The 18,215-nt window shown below is 33.8% G+C and overlaps 1 protein-coding gene across 2 annotated transcripts in view; it reads right to left on the bottom strand.

The window, feature by feature from the left end:
- LOC123551688 (cyclin-dependent kinase 8-like) overlaps window positions 1–17,918 on the bottom strand; it is a 33,904-nt gene extending 15,986 nt beyond the window's left edge. For both annotated transcript variants that reach the window (XM_053541160.1, XM_053541161.1), the window contains exons 1-8: window positions 17,723–17,918; window positions 11,923–11,998; window positions 10,928–11,038; window positions 10,089–10,229; window positions 2,529–2,586; window positions 1,683–1,814; window positions 1,010–1,153; window positions 188–257 (exon numbers count right to left, since the gene is read on the bottom strand). In XM_053541160.1, coding sequence (XP_053397135.1) covers window positions 188–257; window positions 1,010–1,153; window positions 1,683–1,814; window positions 2,529–2,586; window positions 10,089–10,229; window positions 10,928–11,038; window positions 11,923–11,998; window positions 17,723–17,850 — 860 coding nt within the window. In that variant the 5' untranslated portion in view covers window positions 17,851–17,918. The remainder of the gene's footprint in view (window positions 1–187; window positions 258–1,009; window positions 1,154–1,682; window positions 1,815–2,528; window positions 2,587–10,088; window positions 10,230–10,927; window positions 11,039–11,922; window positions 11,999–17,722) is intronic.
- Window positions 17,919–18,215: the final 297 nt, after the last annotated feature.

The raw sequence follows: 18,215 nt of genomic DNA, 5'->3' as shown, positions 1-18,215 counted from the left end.
TACATGTCCTTTCAGATTTTAAAACTAGTAATAATGGAATGGAACGAATACCATAAATCATATATGTTCCTTGCATTTGAAGACAATTATTGACTGATTGAGAAGACATTATTCATTTATAATTACAAGGACAAACAGTCAATTTAGCAGTTTTGATTTAGTGAATGAAATAATATGACTTTCATACTTAGATCTTTTAAAATCTTTCATTAACGTCCCGTGTTCTGGCATTTTACGTATATCTTCCCAATCTTTTTCTGCAAGAAAGAAAGTTAAAACTAACATACACATACAGGGTAGGACTGAGAAGTTAAGAGCCCAACCCTATAATACAGAAATGCCCTTCTATGACGACGTGTTGCCATCATCAAAGTCATCTTGTTTCCACTCACTCTGTCATGAGATATTTTGAGATTTGTAAACAATAACGAATCCAGCTTGTTGTTCTAATACTCCATGATGATGATGAAATACTTTCTGAAGAAGAATCCAGTTTGGTCATTAATAACATTTTTATTTTAGTTTATAACTGCTAGAAAGCTACTGAAGATACTGGCAAATGTTGACAAAATCCCAGGAAGGCAAAATTACTTATGCTGTTAATTATCTAGTTAAAGCAGATTTGTAGTCAGAAAGTTGTTTATCGTCTGACAACAAACTGCATACTTCCATACATCAAGACTCTGACCTGCAGCAAAGTATTTTGATGCCAATAACATGTTTGTTGTAATTACTAATGCCATCAAGCAGAGTACTATCAAGTGATCATCTTGTTAAGCTGGATTTGTCTTCAGAAATCCCCCCTTCATGTATGAGAAATAGAACAAAAAACTGTCACCCAAGACAAGCAGAATATTTTGCACATATGGTTTCTTAGCCTTATTTCTGTTCTTTGGTTTTGGTTGGACATGTGCCGATATTTAGTTCTGTCTTTGCTTGAAGAGAAAGCTGACGCTTGGTAATAAACAGAAAAATCTAATATGATATTGTCACTGTAACAATGTATTACCTTGTGGAAAACCCATAACATTAAATATTCTATCTAGCTGGTCGTGATGGTAGGGATTGCTGGTTTTAATGTCTTCTTGTCGACAGTGAAATATAGGTTCTGATGTTAACAACTCCGCAAATATACAACCTATAGCCCATATATCTGAAAAAATATATATCTAAGAATAAACTGTACATAGAATATTAAAAATGATCAATTTCTCCTGGTAACCTACCAAACAATAGAGAGATTTTGTCCACTCTGTGAAATATCACCTAGAGGGCTTTTCTTCAGGTTTTTTTCTGGCTCCTGTATTGCAGGCACTAATTCTTTGTACATAATTTGGCAAAAATGAGTCATTTTAAATATATTCTGTTCAGCTGTAGATATGAATGCTTTGCAAAGTCTGCATTTTTCTTTAAGAGTCTCAAATTGATGGTGAACCATGAAGGAAATCAAATAGTTCTGAGCAGAAATCCTAAATATAGGGGATGCAAGGTCATATCATTCCATGTTTTAAATTAAATTATCATTCTGTGTGTAAACAAACAAGCTAAGTTTAAGTCTGAAAGTGTTTACAATCACTGATTAAACTGCAAAGATTAACAAATTTAAAACTGAAACTTCACGCACAGGTTTAAATGGCTACCTTTAAATATTGTTCAAAGCACACTAAAACAAACAAACCTACCAATAGCTTTAGTATAATGTCTAGCACCAAGTAAAAGTTCTGGAGCTCTGTACCAGAATGTTACAACCACAGGATCAAGGTCAGCAAGAGGCTTCAATGGAGCATTGAATAACCGTGCAAAACCCATGTCAGCTGTAAACATCAATGTAATGTGTTAACCCTTACCCTGCTAAATTTCTATAATGAACTTGTCCATCTTTCAATTTGGACAGTACCATTAACTGTTAAAAGGGGTGCTTACCAAAAAGATACTGACTGAATGGTGCAGTGCATATCATGATCAGACTGCACAGATATGCAGGCTGATCATGATCTACACTGGTCCAAAGGCAGAATATCTCGTGTCCAGCATGATAAAGGTTAAAATTTCAACTTTAAGTTTAAATAAGCATGTGTTTTAGAGGTGTTCAAGAGAGGTTACATCATTTTAACATATAAAGAACCGAAAGATGAAGTCAAGAACTGATGGTAAAAGACTAATTCAACAACTATGTTAAGATAGTTGCAGCTGATTGTGTTCTTTGACATGATCCTTATTAAAATTCACATCTGTTTTAGATTTTTGAGTATAAGATATATTTAATTCTTTGCAAAAATTATCCAAATTATGTAACTGTATGGAATTAGCTTTACTTTGTTCAACAGTGAAATATCAAATATTTTAAAAACTGAAAACCAAACTGTATCACTAATTCTGTAGAATTTTACCTGCAATCCTGAAATTCCAGTTAGATCGAAAGATCATTTACTACTAAGATTCAGACAAAAATATTAGATTTACAGTCATTTGGTCTCGAACACAATTCATGTCCAATAACTGAGTTTTATATGCCGTAAGATGCTTACCAATTTTAACTCTGCCTCGCTCCTGTCCCTCTCCCATCACCAGGATGTTAGCTGGCTTCTACAAACAGATTATGTACACTGTGATATAACAAGTTCTGATCATTTTTCTATTTCTACCTACACTTAAACAAATTTGGGAGTGGACCTTAAAATGATGCTACAGACCAAGTCTGATGCAGATCAATTATATGGTTCATTGAGAAGAAGTTGTTTAAAGGTTTTACTATTTCTAGCTCTAATCGCACCCTTAAAGGGGCAAAGTTTCCCCATTTGAATATAATTGCCAGAGGACCTTATAATGATGCTAAATACCAATTTTGAACAAGATCCATTAAGTACTTCATGAGAATCACTTGTTTATATGTTTTACTATTTTCAGCTTTAGCGGTCTCTAAATGGGACCAAGTGCTTTCACTTCTTAAAAATTGAGAGATAATAATATTACAGACCAAGTTTAATAAAGATCCATTAAGCTTTTCATGAGAAGAGGCGTCTAAAGGTATTTCTATTTCTAGCTTTAGCAGCCCTAAAAGGGGCTAACTGCCCCCAACTGAACAAATTTGAGAGAGGACCTTACGATGATGCTACAGACCAATGGTCCGAGAGCTCACGGGCTTTTATTGCAACAATTGAGGCCAAAAGAAGTTTATACATTTTTGGAAACAATATTTCATATCCTCCATGAAAACCCATTTCTTAAATGTCAAAGCCGTGCCTATCTATATTTTGTTCACTTATGTTTGTGATAGGGGAGGTAAAACTCACTTGTAAAAATTTAGGGGGTAGGGTAAAGTTTACGTCTACCAGTTTTTTCACTGTTTAATTACAGTAGCTATATGATTGTCAGTAAATGTATATATGTCAACCAATGTCAGCAAAAAGAAATTCATCAAAAGGAATGAAGGGCCAACTTGATATTTAAGGTCAAAGGTCAAACTTATGTACAAATCACAAAAATTGTCATATTTGAAATTTATTTTTATTCTTAAAAATTAGTTGTTATCATAAGTCACTCAGCTTTATATATGTAATGTGTATATATCAGTCAAAGTCAGAAATGTAAATCTTATTGCAAAACGTCAAGGTCAACCCTGATAATTGAAGGTCAAAGTTCATTTTCATGCAAACATATGAAAATGTTACGTTTTACTTTTTCTAACGTTTTTAATATGTATTCAAATTGTTAGTCACTGAAGTTAATTCCTTTTAATGTCTGTATGTCAGGCAAAGTCAGCAGTGCAATGGTAACCGTAAATCTGCCAAGGGTAAAGCTTTTATCAAAGGTCAAAGGTCAATGTTTTGTGAAAAATTGCATGAATAGTTTCCTGTTTGAAATATAACAGCTATTTTTGATCATTATTTGTAATTGCTCGTAATTTTTTTTAATGTATATTTGTCCGACAATGTCAGTAATAAGATATGGTCTAAATTAGACAAGTTCAAATGTGATATTAAGGGTCAAAGGTCATTTTCAAGTAAAAGAATGGAAAAATAGCTCTTTAACTTTTCTTCTTGTTTATGATATTTTGTCGATATTAATCAACAATATCAGTTCATTTTATGTATAAAAAGTAGGTGATATCTGATATATTATTTCAAAACATTCAAGGACAACCATAATTTCAAAGGTCAAAGGTCAAAAAAGTGAATAAAATGTGCAATAATATCACCTGTTTGTAATAATTTTTATTGTTTAAAAGTATTTGTTTTGTCATGTTAGTAACTGATCGTTGTTCATTTTACTGTATATATGTCAGACGATGTCATGGAAGAGAAAATACGTCAAAGTCGAACCTGGTATTAAAGGTCAGGGGTCATTTTTGTGTAAAACATCAAAATGTAGCATACTTACTCATTACTTTGTTAAAAAGTAATAGCCTTGTTAGAATTTTCTGTTAGCAATTTATTTTAATGTATACATATCAAGCAAGGTCAGGAATGTAGGCCTTATCCAGATAAGGTGAAGCCAAACCTATTATCAAAGGTCAAAGGTCAAATCTGCGTGAAAATTAGCCAAAAAACTAGTATTTTTGCAATGATTTTTCGTTATTTTTTGAGGGTATTTAAAAACTATTAACTAATTATTATTCATTTTAAAGTATATATAACAGATGATATCATTCTTGAAATAATAATAAACAAGAGCACCGCCTTGCGGGTGCTGACGCTCATCTGATTTTTTTTGTATAATAGAAATATTGTCCTACCCATGATTTTCTAAGTCTAAAAAGGGCCATCATTCTTGCAAAAAGCAGGATAGAGTTATGTTTCTTGATGTACAGTGTCCACTTATGATGGTGAAAAACTGTTGCAAGTTTTAAAGCAATAGCTTTGATAGTTTATGAGAAAAGTTGACTTAAACATAATATTCAACCAAGAAAATGATTTTTCTAAGTCCAAAAGGGGCAATAATTATTGCAAAAAGCAGGATGGAGTTATGTTGCTTGCTGTACAGGGTCAGCTTATGATGGTGAACAAGTGTTGCAAGTTTCAAAGCAATAGCTTTGATAGTTTAAAGAGAAAAAGTTGACCTAAACATAAAACTTAACCAAGAAATCTGATATTTTCTAAGTCCAAAAGGGGCCATAAATCTTGCAAAAAGCAGGATGGAGTTATTTTCTTGCTGTGCAGGGGCAGCCTATGATGGTGAACAAGTTTTTGCAAGTTTTTTAAAGCAATAGCTTTGATAGTTTAGGGTAAAAGCTGACCTAAACATAAAACTTAACCAAGAAAACTGATTTTCTAAGTCCAAAAGGGCAATAATTCTTGCAAAAGGCAAGATGGAGTTATGTTTCTTGATGTACAGGGTCTGCTTATGATGGTGAACAAGTATTCCAAGTTTCAAAGCAATAGCTTTGATAGTTTAGGAGAAAAGTTGACCTAAACATAAAACTTAACCAAGAAATCTGATATTTTCTAAGTACAAAAGGGGCCATAAATCTTGCACAAAGCAAGATGGAGTTATGTTTCTTGCTAATACAGGGGCAGCTATGATTGTGAACAAGTATTCCAAGTTTCAAAGCAATAGCTTTGATAGTTTAAGAGAAAAGCTGACCTAAACATAAAACTTAACCAGGCAACGCCGACGCAGACGCCGACGCCGACACCGACGCCGACGCCGACAACCGCTCAAGTGATGACAATAACTCATCATTTTTTTTCAAAAAATCAGATGAGCTAAAAATTAGTCAAGGTCAAATCTGACATAAAAGGTCAAAGGAGAGGACCTTCAAAAAAACTCGCCATTATGAAAAAAAAACTGGCTGGAACAAGTTGGGGAGTAAATGCAAAGATCCTCTGCAAGTCTACACAGGCAACGTACGTACATAGCAGAGTACGCATAAACCCTCATTGGTCCCTGCTTCCAAAACCAGTAAAGATAAACTGGGCAAGGTTAAATTCAGGTTCTGGGGACCCATCCCGGGAAGGAAAACAACTCAATAAAATAAATCGAAAAGACAGCCAACCCTGAACCATTACAGACAAGACGAGAGTACAAAGCTTTTGCCCATGCAGAGAAGGAAAAGAGACTACCATCCCACCCACTCCACTCAAAATTCGAGAGCAGAACCAAGAACAGACTAAAAAGACAGAGTCTTAACCACATCGTCAGAAAAACTGCAAAAAGGGAAAGCAGCAGCACTGGACAAAGAGGCAGAGCCGCTCGAGCTTAATGAATGGGTTCCCAGACAATGTGCCCCCAAGATCAGATTGGAGGTCCCAGGAGTAGAGGAAGGGAAAGCAACACAGGCTTACCAACAATCGCTTACGCTAGAAATGATCAATAATCGCTACCCCAGCACACTCTTGGATCCAAGAATATACCAAAGGATCAGGGGAAAGGCAGTTCAGAAAGTTTGGGGGTGGTCCCACATCAAATTTCAGACAGCTTCCTCCTTCATACTCTCTCATACAGTCGGCAAGAGATGCTCCAAATACCGATCCAAGATGCAAGCCTCAATCGGCGACACTCAAACAGTATGAGCGAGGAGAAAAGGGACAATATATTCTTAACAGACCTCAAATCAGCTCTTCAGACTCTCTAGCAGGTTCGTCAGACAACTTAATCAGACAGCTGTTGAAAAACATCAATCTCCTGCCTGAGAAAACAATATAGCATTTCGATAGATTCTGCACATTGGGCATAGCGGGAAATGAAGCTGCGCACAAAATCAAAAAAAAGACAGCAACCAGGCAAATACAGTCCCACCCTCCAACTTTATACAGAGAAGCTCAGACTCTGTGGAAGGACAGCTTTGCGTCAGACTGGAAAGACATAAAGGGAAAGGTTACCTGCCAAATCAGGACTGTCTACACAAGCTTAACAGCCATTAACTGCCCTTGTGTCTGCGCACTGAAGACTGTGGCCTGAGAAAACATATGAAGAAGTGGGAGTTGCAGAGAAGCTAAATGTCAGTGCGGATCAGGGGAAACAAACCCCGGGTCACATTTCTTCAGAGCTGTTCCTATTGGAAGAAGCACGCCAGAAAGTTTGGCCAACAGACATCCCATTTGAGACCAAGCCATGGAGAGATATAAGCGACCTGCAGAATACGGTGCAGTTCATTCCCGCATCTAATTATAAACTATAAAACGGCCATAAGAAGATGGAAGGCAGTAAGGAAGTAAGTAAGTAAAGGCTAACATTAAAATGAATTAACATCAAGTTACAACAAGATATGTTTGAACAAAGAAACAAAATAACAGTGCAAACTTTTGAATTTATTACCCGAAAATGAATTTTAAACTTTACCATCAGGGCTGATCTAGATCCATGTCTTATAATATCTCCATTGTTTTAATTTGACCCTATATAACATGTATGAAAACCCCAAAGGGAAAGACCATAAGATATTGGGTAATGACCAAAATACCTTTAAACAATGAAAAGTTGCAAAAATGCATTTTTGCGATCTTTCACGCGAATTCACCTTTACCTTTGATATAAGCTTTACCAATCACTCTTTTGAAATTAGATCTGCATTGTGACATTTATTTACAATAAACATAAGACAAACTATTTTCAATGAATAAAAAAGACAAGATAATTTGTAGCGAAGAAGAAATTAAAAATGCGGTATTTTTAATTTTTTTCATGAAAATGACATTGACCTTTAATGTCAGGTTTGACCTGACCTTTTTTTTGCATTATTTTTTCACAGAGATATTGTCAGTGTATATACTTTAAAATGAATACTAATCAGTTTTACTAGTAGTGACAGAAATAACCTACGCAATAAAGAATCAAGCCTTGAAATGTCTGATGGTTGCGGGTTTTTGGTAGATTTATTTCTGTTTAAATGCCAGTCAATGAATATAACTGAATGAAAACAAATAACAAATTTAATGTGCCTCATACCTTAATGAACTCTGCCTGACTCAGCTTGTGATGTACCCATGGGCTGGAATACCTTATCATTGATAGATCTTTTATATCTAAATGGTTAGTGTGAGTGGATACAGGTTGAATAAGAAATGCTTGTTCATTGATAATTCATCCCACTGTCATGAATGGGACTATTTGTGCAGCACATGAACATCTTTGGGTGTGATTCGGAATAAGATAAAGATGCTTTGATTGTCAGAAATACACTTTTAACTTCGGCAGCGGGATAAACCCGCAACCAAAAATCATTGCAAAATTCTTGTTATTTTGCGAATTCTTACACAAATTTGACCTTTAACCTTTGATAATAGGTTTGCCTTTGACTTATAATGCTAAGACCTATATTGCTGACCTTGCTTGACATGTATATCTTAAAGTAAATTGCTAACAGTGAATTATAACAACAAGTTATTTTTGATCAAAGTAATGAGTATCTGGTAAAGGTTGTGATTTTTTATACAAAAGTGACCCCTGACCTCCAATACCAGGTTTGACCTTGACTTATTTTCTCTTCCATGACATTGTCTGACATATATTAAGTAAAATGAACAACGATCAATTACTAAAATGACAAAACAAATACTTTTAAACAACAAAAATTATTACAAATTGGTGATATTTTTGCAACATTTTACTCATTTTTTTACCTTTGACCTTTAAAATTATGGTTCACCGTGAATGTTTTGAAATAATATATGCATACCAGACATCTCCTACATTTTATACATTAAAATGAACTGATATTGTTGATTAATATCAACAAAATATCATTAACAAGAAGAAAATTTAAAGAGCTATTTTTTCATTCTTTTATTTGAAAATGACCTTTGACCCTTAATATCACATTTGAACTTGTCTGATTTTAGACGATATCTTTATTACTGACATTGTCGGACATATATACATTAAAATAAATTACGAGCAATTACAAATAATGATCAGAAATAGCTGTTATATTTCAAACAGGAAACTATTCATGCAATTTTTCACAAAAAAATGACCTTTGACCTTTGATAAAAGCTTTACCCTTGGCAGTTTTAGGGTTACCTTTGTACTGCTGACTTTGCCTGACATACAGACATTAAAAGGAATTAACTTCAGTGACTAACAATGTGAATACATATTAAAAACGTTAGAAAAAGTAAATGTAACATTTTTCATATGTTTGCATGAAAATGAACTTTGACCTTCAATTATCAGGGTTGACCTTGACGTTTTGCAATAAGATTTGCATTTCTGACTTTGACTGATATATACACATTACATATATAAAGCTGAGTGACTTATGATAACAAACTAATTTTTAAGAATAAAAATAAATTTCAAATATGCCAATTTTTGTGATTTGTACATACATTTGACCTTTGACCTTAAATATCAAGTTGGCCCTTCATTCCTTTTTGATGAATTTCTTTTGCTGACATTGGTTGACATATATACATTTACTGACAATCATATAGCTACTGTAATTAAACAGTGAAAAAACTGGTAGACGTAAACTTTACCCTACCCCCTAAATTTTTACAAGTGAGTTTTACCTCCCCTATCACAAACATAAGTGAACAAAATATAGATAGGCACGGCTTTGACACTTAAGAAATGGGTTTTCATGGAGGATATGAAATATTGTTTCCAAAAATGTATAAACTTCTTTTGGCCTCAATTGTTGCAATAAAAGTCCGTGAGCTCTCGGACCACAAGTTTGATGAAGATCCATCCAGCGGCCCATGAGAAGAAATTATCTAATGGTATTTCTATTCTTGGCTCTAACGGCCCCTAAAAGGGGCCAAGTGCCTCATCTGAACAAATGTTTAAGTAAAAATGTTGAAGCAGGACAATGGACAACAGACGATGGACGCCAGGCCATCTACATATACTACTAATAGCTCACCCTGAACATAAAATATTAGTGCAAGTGTAATGGCCCTTGTGTCATATGATGTGGGTTATAATGAGGAATGACTATTTTAAGTTTGAAGCAATTCCATAATGAAATAACAGAGATGACGTGAAAGTGCATCAAAACTGTAACCAAGGTATGGACATGGAAGGACGCCAACACTGGGTCAAGTAGGGTAGTTCTCCATATACTTTGTACAATCGAGCTCAAAACCACTTTTTTGCTTTATCCTAAAATGTGGTATTTAAAAACAACTTTGAGAGTATACACTTACCAGATCTCTGTGTAGCACCCAGTTAGCATGGAGGTAGTGTATACCGTCCAATATTTGATATAATAAGGATTTCACCATGTTCTTTGGCACACTGATAGGTTTCTTTGTTGCCTTCGCTGATCTATGAAATTTTATGATATGCTGCAAGAAAATCAGGGAACTGGAATTAACATTGCTGGTTTAAAATGACAGATATAAGGAAACGGTAATGCTTTTGAATAGTTAAATCTACTGGTCAAATCTGCCAGAAGTGTAATACTGTTCTTCCATATTACAGTGTGTATGTTGCAAATGACATGAATTTAACAGACCTACTGGTAAGTATTCTATGCTTTGAAATGAGGTATACAAACTTTTTAAGTATGTCTACTCTAATAATAACGCAGAAAATAACAATGTTAGGAATTCATCAAAACGTCTGCATAGATAAATCAGTACAAAAATGCCCAATAGATGATAATACATGTACAAAGTCAAATGTATCAATTCTGGCCAAAATATGAAGAACAAAGTAAATATTTTGATTTGGGGCAATAATTCCAGTTATTTTGGTAGTTTTGAAACAATGTCCAGGCATTGTCAATTGCATAATTCAGTCTAATTACAAATTAATTTAAAGGCACGTTGATAACTGATAAAGTGACAGACAATTTTACCAAATTTAGGAATTATTAAAATGTCAAAATTTCTCAAAGATGAAAAAACTTTGCCGACAATCACATCATGAATATGATTCATCAACAGTATGATTAACTAGCACATCACTAGAAATAGTGTTTTATTCGATGTTTTAATTTCTTTCATCAGTGTGCACTAAGCTAATCAAAAAGAGTACTCACCCATAGATCATGTTCTGCATAGTCAAACAGCAGCCATACTTTTCTGTCTGTGTGAGATAGGAATACTTTCTGTAAACTTATTACATTTGGATGCTTTAACTCCCTCAGCAACTGAAAGTAAACTCAAACTGATAATGTGAAATATGAGAAGATAACAAACAAAGTGGCAGGTGAAAATTAATCCTTTCTGTCTAGAAAAACTTTGTCTCACCAGGGCCAAGACAACTAGTAAGTAGTAAAATATCAAAATTTTCAGAGCTCCAGATAAGCTTTTGGTGGAATTGGGTATTTACCAATCACTTTTTGTCTGAACTGGGAATTGGAAATCTGAATTGGGTAAAAATAATATCATTACCAAGGCTTTTCAAAAGTAATTGGGTATTTACTAAAACCATTTGGTTATTTCACCAATCTCGCACAAACAAATGAGTACCAGTATTTGTTTTTTCTTGCGGCTAAATGGTACTGGATGAAAAAAGCTTACTGTTACAGCATATATCATTAACCAGGTTTGACTATCTTTCTACATGCCCGTAAGCAAGGTAAACATGTGTGTATTATAATTTTTAGTTCTAATTATATGTAACTTAAACCAAGGATATTTTTTTCCTCCAGTTGTTTCATGTTTTCTGGGATACTTTCGTTCCAAAACCAGCAAGGCATGTCAAAAGTGCTAGTATGGTTGCAAGTTTACAACAACTTCTCTAAGTATTAAATCATTTGTGAACAGGTGTGGCTGGCGAAAACCTGTTGTTAAATTGACATCGTATTCATGTCAAAACATGTATAACTTAAATAAATTCAAAGTGACTTCTATACTACTTTAAGTACTTATCTCGGCAAGTTGAATTCAGTGGAGGCAACTTGTAAAAATAAAGAAAATTAAATCTATCACTGTAAACTTAACTCCAAGTGAGTCAGGGTTAACAGTCATAAACTAAAATGTGAATGCTAATATTTTTACTGAAACATTACAAATAAGGAGAAAGTCTTACAGCTATTTCTCTGCATGCAGACATTGAGATTCCCGTCCCTTCAATTTGCTTCAATGCATATTCTTTCCCATCAGAACTGAAACAACAGAAAAACACTACTATCAATATTGAAGTATTAAGAATAGTCATTATTTTCACAGAAAAACAGCCAGACAATATCTGACTAAAGAAGAGTTTCCTTCTGTACCTGTAAAATTTCCCACAGGTTTACGAGACCACTGAGTGATGCGAAAAATGTGTAGTCTGTCTGGATATCAAACCAATGACCCTCTTTTTCAGGGCGAGTTCCTTACCAACTGAGCTGATCAAATGCTTACACATATTCACAGTTCTAAAAACTTACCCTAAGCCCTTTTTATACAAGGGAAACAATCTATTTATTGAGTGAAATTGTTGAGTGAACAATGTTTGTCAATGATAACCCTGTCCATGTTATATCAGTGCCATGAAAAATTAAGCCATCTATGTAAAAAGTATGTTACCTGCTATACATGCATGGTAACACAATCAGCAGTAATTAAAACAAAGTAGTAAGTGCTTATTCCTTACTCAGTAATTTATCTGGTAATTGATTGCAAATGCAAACTGCAACTCATGTGTCAAAATGTTTATTACACGTATAACTTATCACGGTTGCATTCTCGATATCGTCATTATAGGATAAATCCCGTTTTCCGGTATTAACCTCCAATAAACACCCGTTCCCGGTTTTACGGTGAGGGGGGTATCGGCCATTTTTATGCAACATAATGGTAGCAGGGCCTCCTCTGGGTTTTTTTTATACTTGTCGCCAACCTTTTCGCCAATTTGAAAAAGATGGAGCCACTTTAGAGCCATTTTTGAGCCAAAGTTCTGAGCCACTTTTATTTCTCTTAGCTTTCATAGTGTGCATAGACAAATAAAATATTGTAAATAATTTCATTAGGAATAATAACAACTTTTGAAGGTGTATTAGTTTATTGGAGAAGTAAATTCAGTTTGTAGCTGGATATTAAGAATCGTATCTATCCATGTCAGAATTACCAATATTTCAGGACTCATTTATTTTCAGAAAGGAAAATTTGGATTTTTTTCTATTTTAGAAGGTCGAGTTGAACACTCGTCTAATGATTTTTATGAAGCCATGGTAGCAAGTGATATCTTCCAGTTTCTGAACATAAATATTTTCAAAGAAATTAACCAGGTCCAGGATACAATTTGAGGCTGTTGTGTTTTTGTGTTCGGATCCATCATTAAAATATTTTATGAACTGAGGAATTACAAAATTAATTGATATATTTGCAAAAAGTAACAAATTAAATGTATCTTTCGTACTTATTTAAAACTTGTCAGTCATACAACTGCATGCCACAAACATGTCGATCTTTTTTGTAAAAATTACAACACATAAAGTTCATCGTAATCAGCGTTTATTTTGGTGAATTCTCGGCAGAGGTCAAACATACAAGCTGGCAAATGTTTTGATTACTGATTAATCATCAATTCACACATTATTACGCAATTATCTTCTCAAAGTGTCAAACAACTTCAATAATCGAGTTGTCAAATACACCGCCTAGACTGGTTATCGATTTTATTTACTACCAGCGCCTAGGTAAACACGTGTATCGGGAACCAATTACTGGGCCGCTTATATCACTACAGAAGAAACAAATTTCTATTTCCTTTACATCATTTTGATTGTAAATGTTACTGTATATATTTATGTACATGATATATCTAATAAATACTGTTTATACCAAGAAACAAATGCCGAGGAAAAAAACATGTGCCACTTATTTTAGCCAGTTCGGAAAAATTAGCGCCAAATTCTTAAAATTATCGCAAATGGCGACACTGGCGATTGACAGCGGAGGCCCTGTGGTAGTGTTTAGATTATCCTTTTTTCAAGGTTTAAACAAAGAAAATGAGTAAAAAAGTATTGCAGATTATCATAAAACTTTGTTGAAATTAAGATGTAGCAAAAATATTCTCAAAGTTTACTTTATTTTTGAAATTTTATCTTATTCTACACTCTATACCGAAGGTGTGAAATTATTCGCATTTTTCAATGTCAACAAATTATTTTTACAAAAATTTTGTTGCTGAGGTCGTAAAATATTTTCACTGTGAGAAAGTAAGAACTTTCCTATATATTAATCCTAAATCCTTATCTTCTGGCAAAAATAATCGCTAATATTGTACACGGTCTTTATATTGGTTAATCTCGCCAGCCCCACTGACCCTATTTACGGAAATACCGGAAGACAGGATTTATCCTATAATGTCGATATGGTCAATAAATCGCAGACTGCTTAATATCATTTTTTCATAACACGAATTGAAAGCAATTTATCCGAACCACTCAAAATTGTAGAAAGATCATGATTCAGAACAAACATATATGTAGAAATTTCCATTTTCGCCACTTGTGATTTTTATGAGCCACTATTATCGCAAATTCACCAATAATTTGGCTCAAGTGGCAAAGGTCACCATGGTAAAGGTAAGTTTTATTTACCGCCACTTGCTTAAACAATTAACATAAGCTCTATAGAGCTTTTCTGCTGGGTCGACTGAGGCAATCGTGAAAAAGTGCCTTGCCCAAGGCCACACCGCAATCGGAGTAGCCAGGATTCTAACCAGGGGCCTTCACCTCCATAGGAAAGCGTCTTAGCCCTCTCGACCAATGCGTCCACTGGGCTCTGTTTTCAGGACTTCATTTGATAAAAATAAAGTTATTAGAAGAGCTACAGGCGCTGCGAAGCGGCGCCGACAGCGTCGCATTACGGTTAAACGTGTGAAAAACAAAATGAATAAAACTGTGTAAAGAATTACTATCGAGTTGAAAATTCGTGGTACTTTTTTGGAATCGGTGTTGTTCGGGTTTCTTCCAGCACACAATGCTCATAGTAATTAATCAGTAAGACGTCAGTAGACGCTTGCTGTTTACGGTTGACAAAAGCGTTTCGCTTACTGCTTTGAACGTTGAATAAAAATGTAAATGAGCGTCTGATAATAAGAATTTAGTGCTAAATACATTTTCTATGAAGAAAAAAAGATAAAATACAATAATTTCAATGCGAAACGATTTTCGTCACGCTTCCATAACCGAAATTTATTATATATACTTATATTTGAGTTGATGACGTCATACTTCCACATTGGTGCAGTGGTTAGCGAGTTCGCGTTAAAAACCAGAAGTCGGGAGTTCTCACCAAATGCATTTTTTTTAATTTCAGTTTCTTTTGTATTTATTCATTTATTATGAGTTTTGAAAGCATTGTAAAAAATAAAGTCATTCATGTGAAACTTAACAAGTGTTTTGTTAGTGGTGTCAGGTTCCAATGTACTGTCTGTAGATAAAACTTATTTTTAAAAAAGGTTTTGGGAACAAAATATACAGGCATTGAACTGTGAAAAGCACATAATGCTCTTCTCCCCGTTAACATATATTTCACCCACAAGCTTAAAAATCACTGACCACAATGTTCCCAGAACCCCCCAAATGGGAGTTTTTCACCCCCAGAATGGTACTTTGCACCCCCAGTTTTGGAGACAGCTGTTATATATCTCTTAGTGAGGGGGTGCAAAAGTGCAAGAAAACATCAGTTTTCACCCCCAACTTTAAATGCCAGTGGGAACACTGTCAGACCAGAGTTTATTACTAGGAAAAAAACTATTGCCTATGAATTATCAATAAACATCAAAAAGGCTCCTACTACCATTCATATTCTATACCAGCAGTGCTAAAAGATTAACCATAAAATGTCATAGACTGTTAACTTTCAGTTCAGTAAATAAAACAGGAGTTTTCGAGAATTTCGGCAAACAGTGATTTTCTCTGGGTAAAATTCTCATCACTAACTTTTAAAGATGGCTAGTCTTTTGGATTTTAAACAAGCTTTTTACGTGTAGATGATTTTCATTTTCATTTTCCCATACCAGACGTCTATCATAGCAGTATTTTTGCCTTAAAGTTGGACACATTCTTCCTTCTAAAAAGAACCGTAACTTTCTTTAGTTCGTATATAGCATATTTGTAGAGTTTTCGCATGTCAAGATTTAATCTTAATGCATTCTAAAACATTCATTCAGAAATAATGAATTATCATCAATTCTTAAAATTTTAATAAATCTTAATGAACATAAACTTCCTAAAACGGATCCAGATAATCCAGCAGCACTCCTTTATTTTTCAAGGGGCACTGGTGATTTTTCAAGGGAGCTCTGCCTTCTAGGTAGAACCTAAGTTCATATTAGGTACGGTGAATAGAATGACCGGAAAGCACTGGATAGCACCGAAACACCGGAAAGCACTCAAATTTCGTATAAAAAACATATAAGGGATGTTCTGGGCGAGTTTTCAATGGTTTAAATCGATTTATTATTGAAAAATACGTATAATCTGATAAAATTTTGACCAATTAACTTGCTTGTATCAGGATAGTATGATAATTGACAATTAGCAAGTGCTTTCCGGTCAGTGAAAAAAGAAGAAATATATATATTTCTGTTAGAAATATAGTGCAATTTTATCTTTCTACATGCTTTTAAGTGGTTTTACTTATTTATTAAGTAATCTGTTTCACATAGATTTATATTTGATCATATTGATGATGTGACTATGTTCATCTGAGTAGTGCTTTTCGGTCAGAATTTAAAAAAAAATAAAAAACGTTAGATAAAGTAATGTGAGAAATATTTAAGATATATAATAATGATGCCAAAAAATATGTAAATGATGCAATTACGTTGGGTCTATGTGAGTAAACCATATTCCCCAAGCTGTCGAAAAGCAGTTCATAAAAACATAACATCTGAAACCGGAAAACACTAACAGAAGTGTTTTTGTAGAAATTGAATAAAAAATAAAATAAAATAAAATAAATGTGTTTTTATATTTATATTTTAGTTTTCAATATCTGGATTATATGTAGCAAAAACAGACCTATATGAACTCACTTTTACTGACTATTAAACATTTCTAGATCACCGGAAAGCACATAAGACATCACAATATATTACTTAAGATATGTAATGTTAAAAATAACACGCTTTATTTATAAAGTTAGACAGTTAATTCATCATTAGAATACCTGATAACCTGATAAGAAACTTTAATTTAAAAAAAACCCCTATAAACACAAGAAATAAACACGAAAAAAACGAGCAAGAAACAGACTTAATAAACTCAATATTCACTCGAGATCACCGGAAAGCACACACAACGTCAGCAGGATCAGAACTATTATTACTTAAGATTTTTAATTCATAAATATAAGTACTTTATAAGAAATATTAATTCATTATTCTGTGTACTTGATAAGAAACATTGATAAATAAAATTAACGATAACCATTAGAATTAATAAAAACAAGTAGATCTAGCAATAGTATAACAAGTGTTAATCTAATCAATGATTAACGGTTTAGCGGCCTTACAGAGGTGTTAATTTAATCAAAGATGATTAACTATCATACTATCCTGATACAAGCAAGTTAATTGGTCAACATTTTATCAAATTATATTTTTTTTTTTCAATAATTAATCGATTTAAACCATTGAAAACTCGCCCAGAACATCCCTTGTATGTTTTTTATAAGAAATTTGAGTGCTTTCCGGTATTTCGGTGCTATCCGGTGCTTTCCGGTCATTCTATTTACCCTATTAGGTATACTGTTAAAAAATACTAAAACCTGGTTTCTATTATAATTGAATGCTCATTCATTTTTGGAAAAAGACATATGCTTTGAAAGAAAAACCCGTTATTTTTCATCATTTTTTGTAAACAAAATATCACTGAGTGAGTGAGTCTGACCTATCCTTGCTTTTAGCCTTGTAAACACTTCCGTAGGTTCCTCTGCCAACTTTGCAACCTTCATAATCAAATAAATCTTCAACTTTTTTCCTTTCTTGTGCAGTTTTCTGTTTATATTCGTAGTCCATGTTGCTTAAGTTGAGGGAAACCTAAAATTACTTTTTTGCATTTTTTGCAAGTGCCATTTTACCATGAGAGTAGCCTCCCTTGCTCTAAGCGCACAAATAAACCGAAAGAAGTTATTTAAAGGACCTAAAGAGCTACAAGTGGGGAGAAGAGAGTTTGAAAAAAAATGGCTCGGTTTAGCCTAAATATATATAAATTGTCTGTTTTTGAGTATTGTTGTTCATGATGTAGTCATAACATAGAATCTGATACAGAGTCTTCCCTCAAAAATGAATTTCCCCGTCCCACCCCCAAGTCCTTTGCAGAGATAGGACCTCAGTTAAAGTAGGTGGAATATATATAACAGCTGACTTTCATCTGAACAACA

The sequence above is a fragment of the Mercenaria mercenaria genome, chromosome 4 (genome assembly GCF_021730395.1).
Source record: "Mercenaria mercenaria strain notata chromosome 4, MADL_Memer_1, whole genome shotgun sequence".
NCBI classification, from domain to species: Eukaryota; Metazoa; Mollusca; class Bivalvia; order Venerida; family Veneridae; genus Mercenaria; species Mercenaria mercenaria.
Note: the sequence above shows the minus strand (reverse complement) of the source record. Positions and strands in the feature narration are given on the sequence as shown.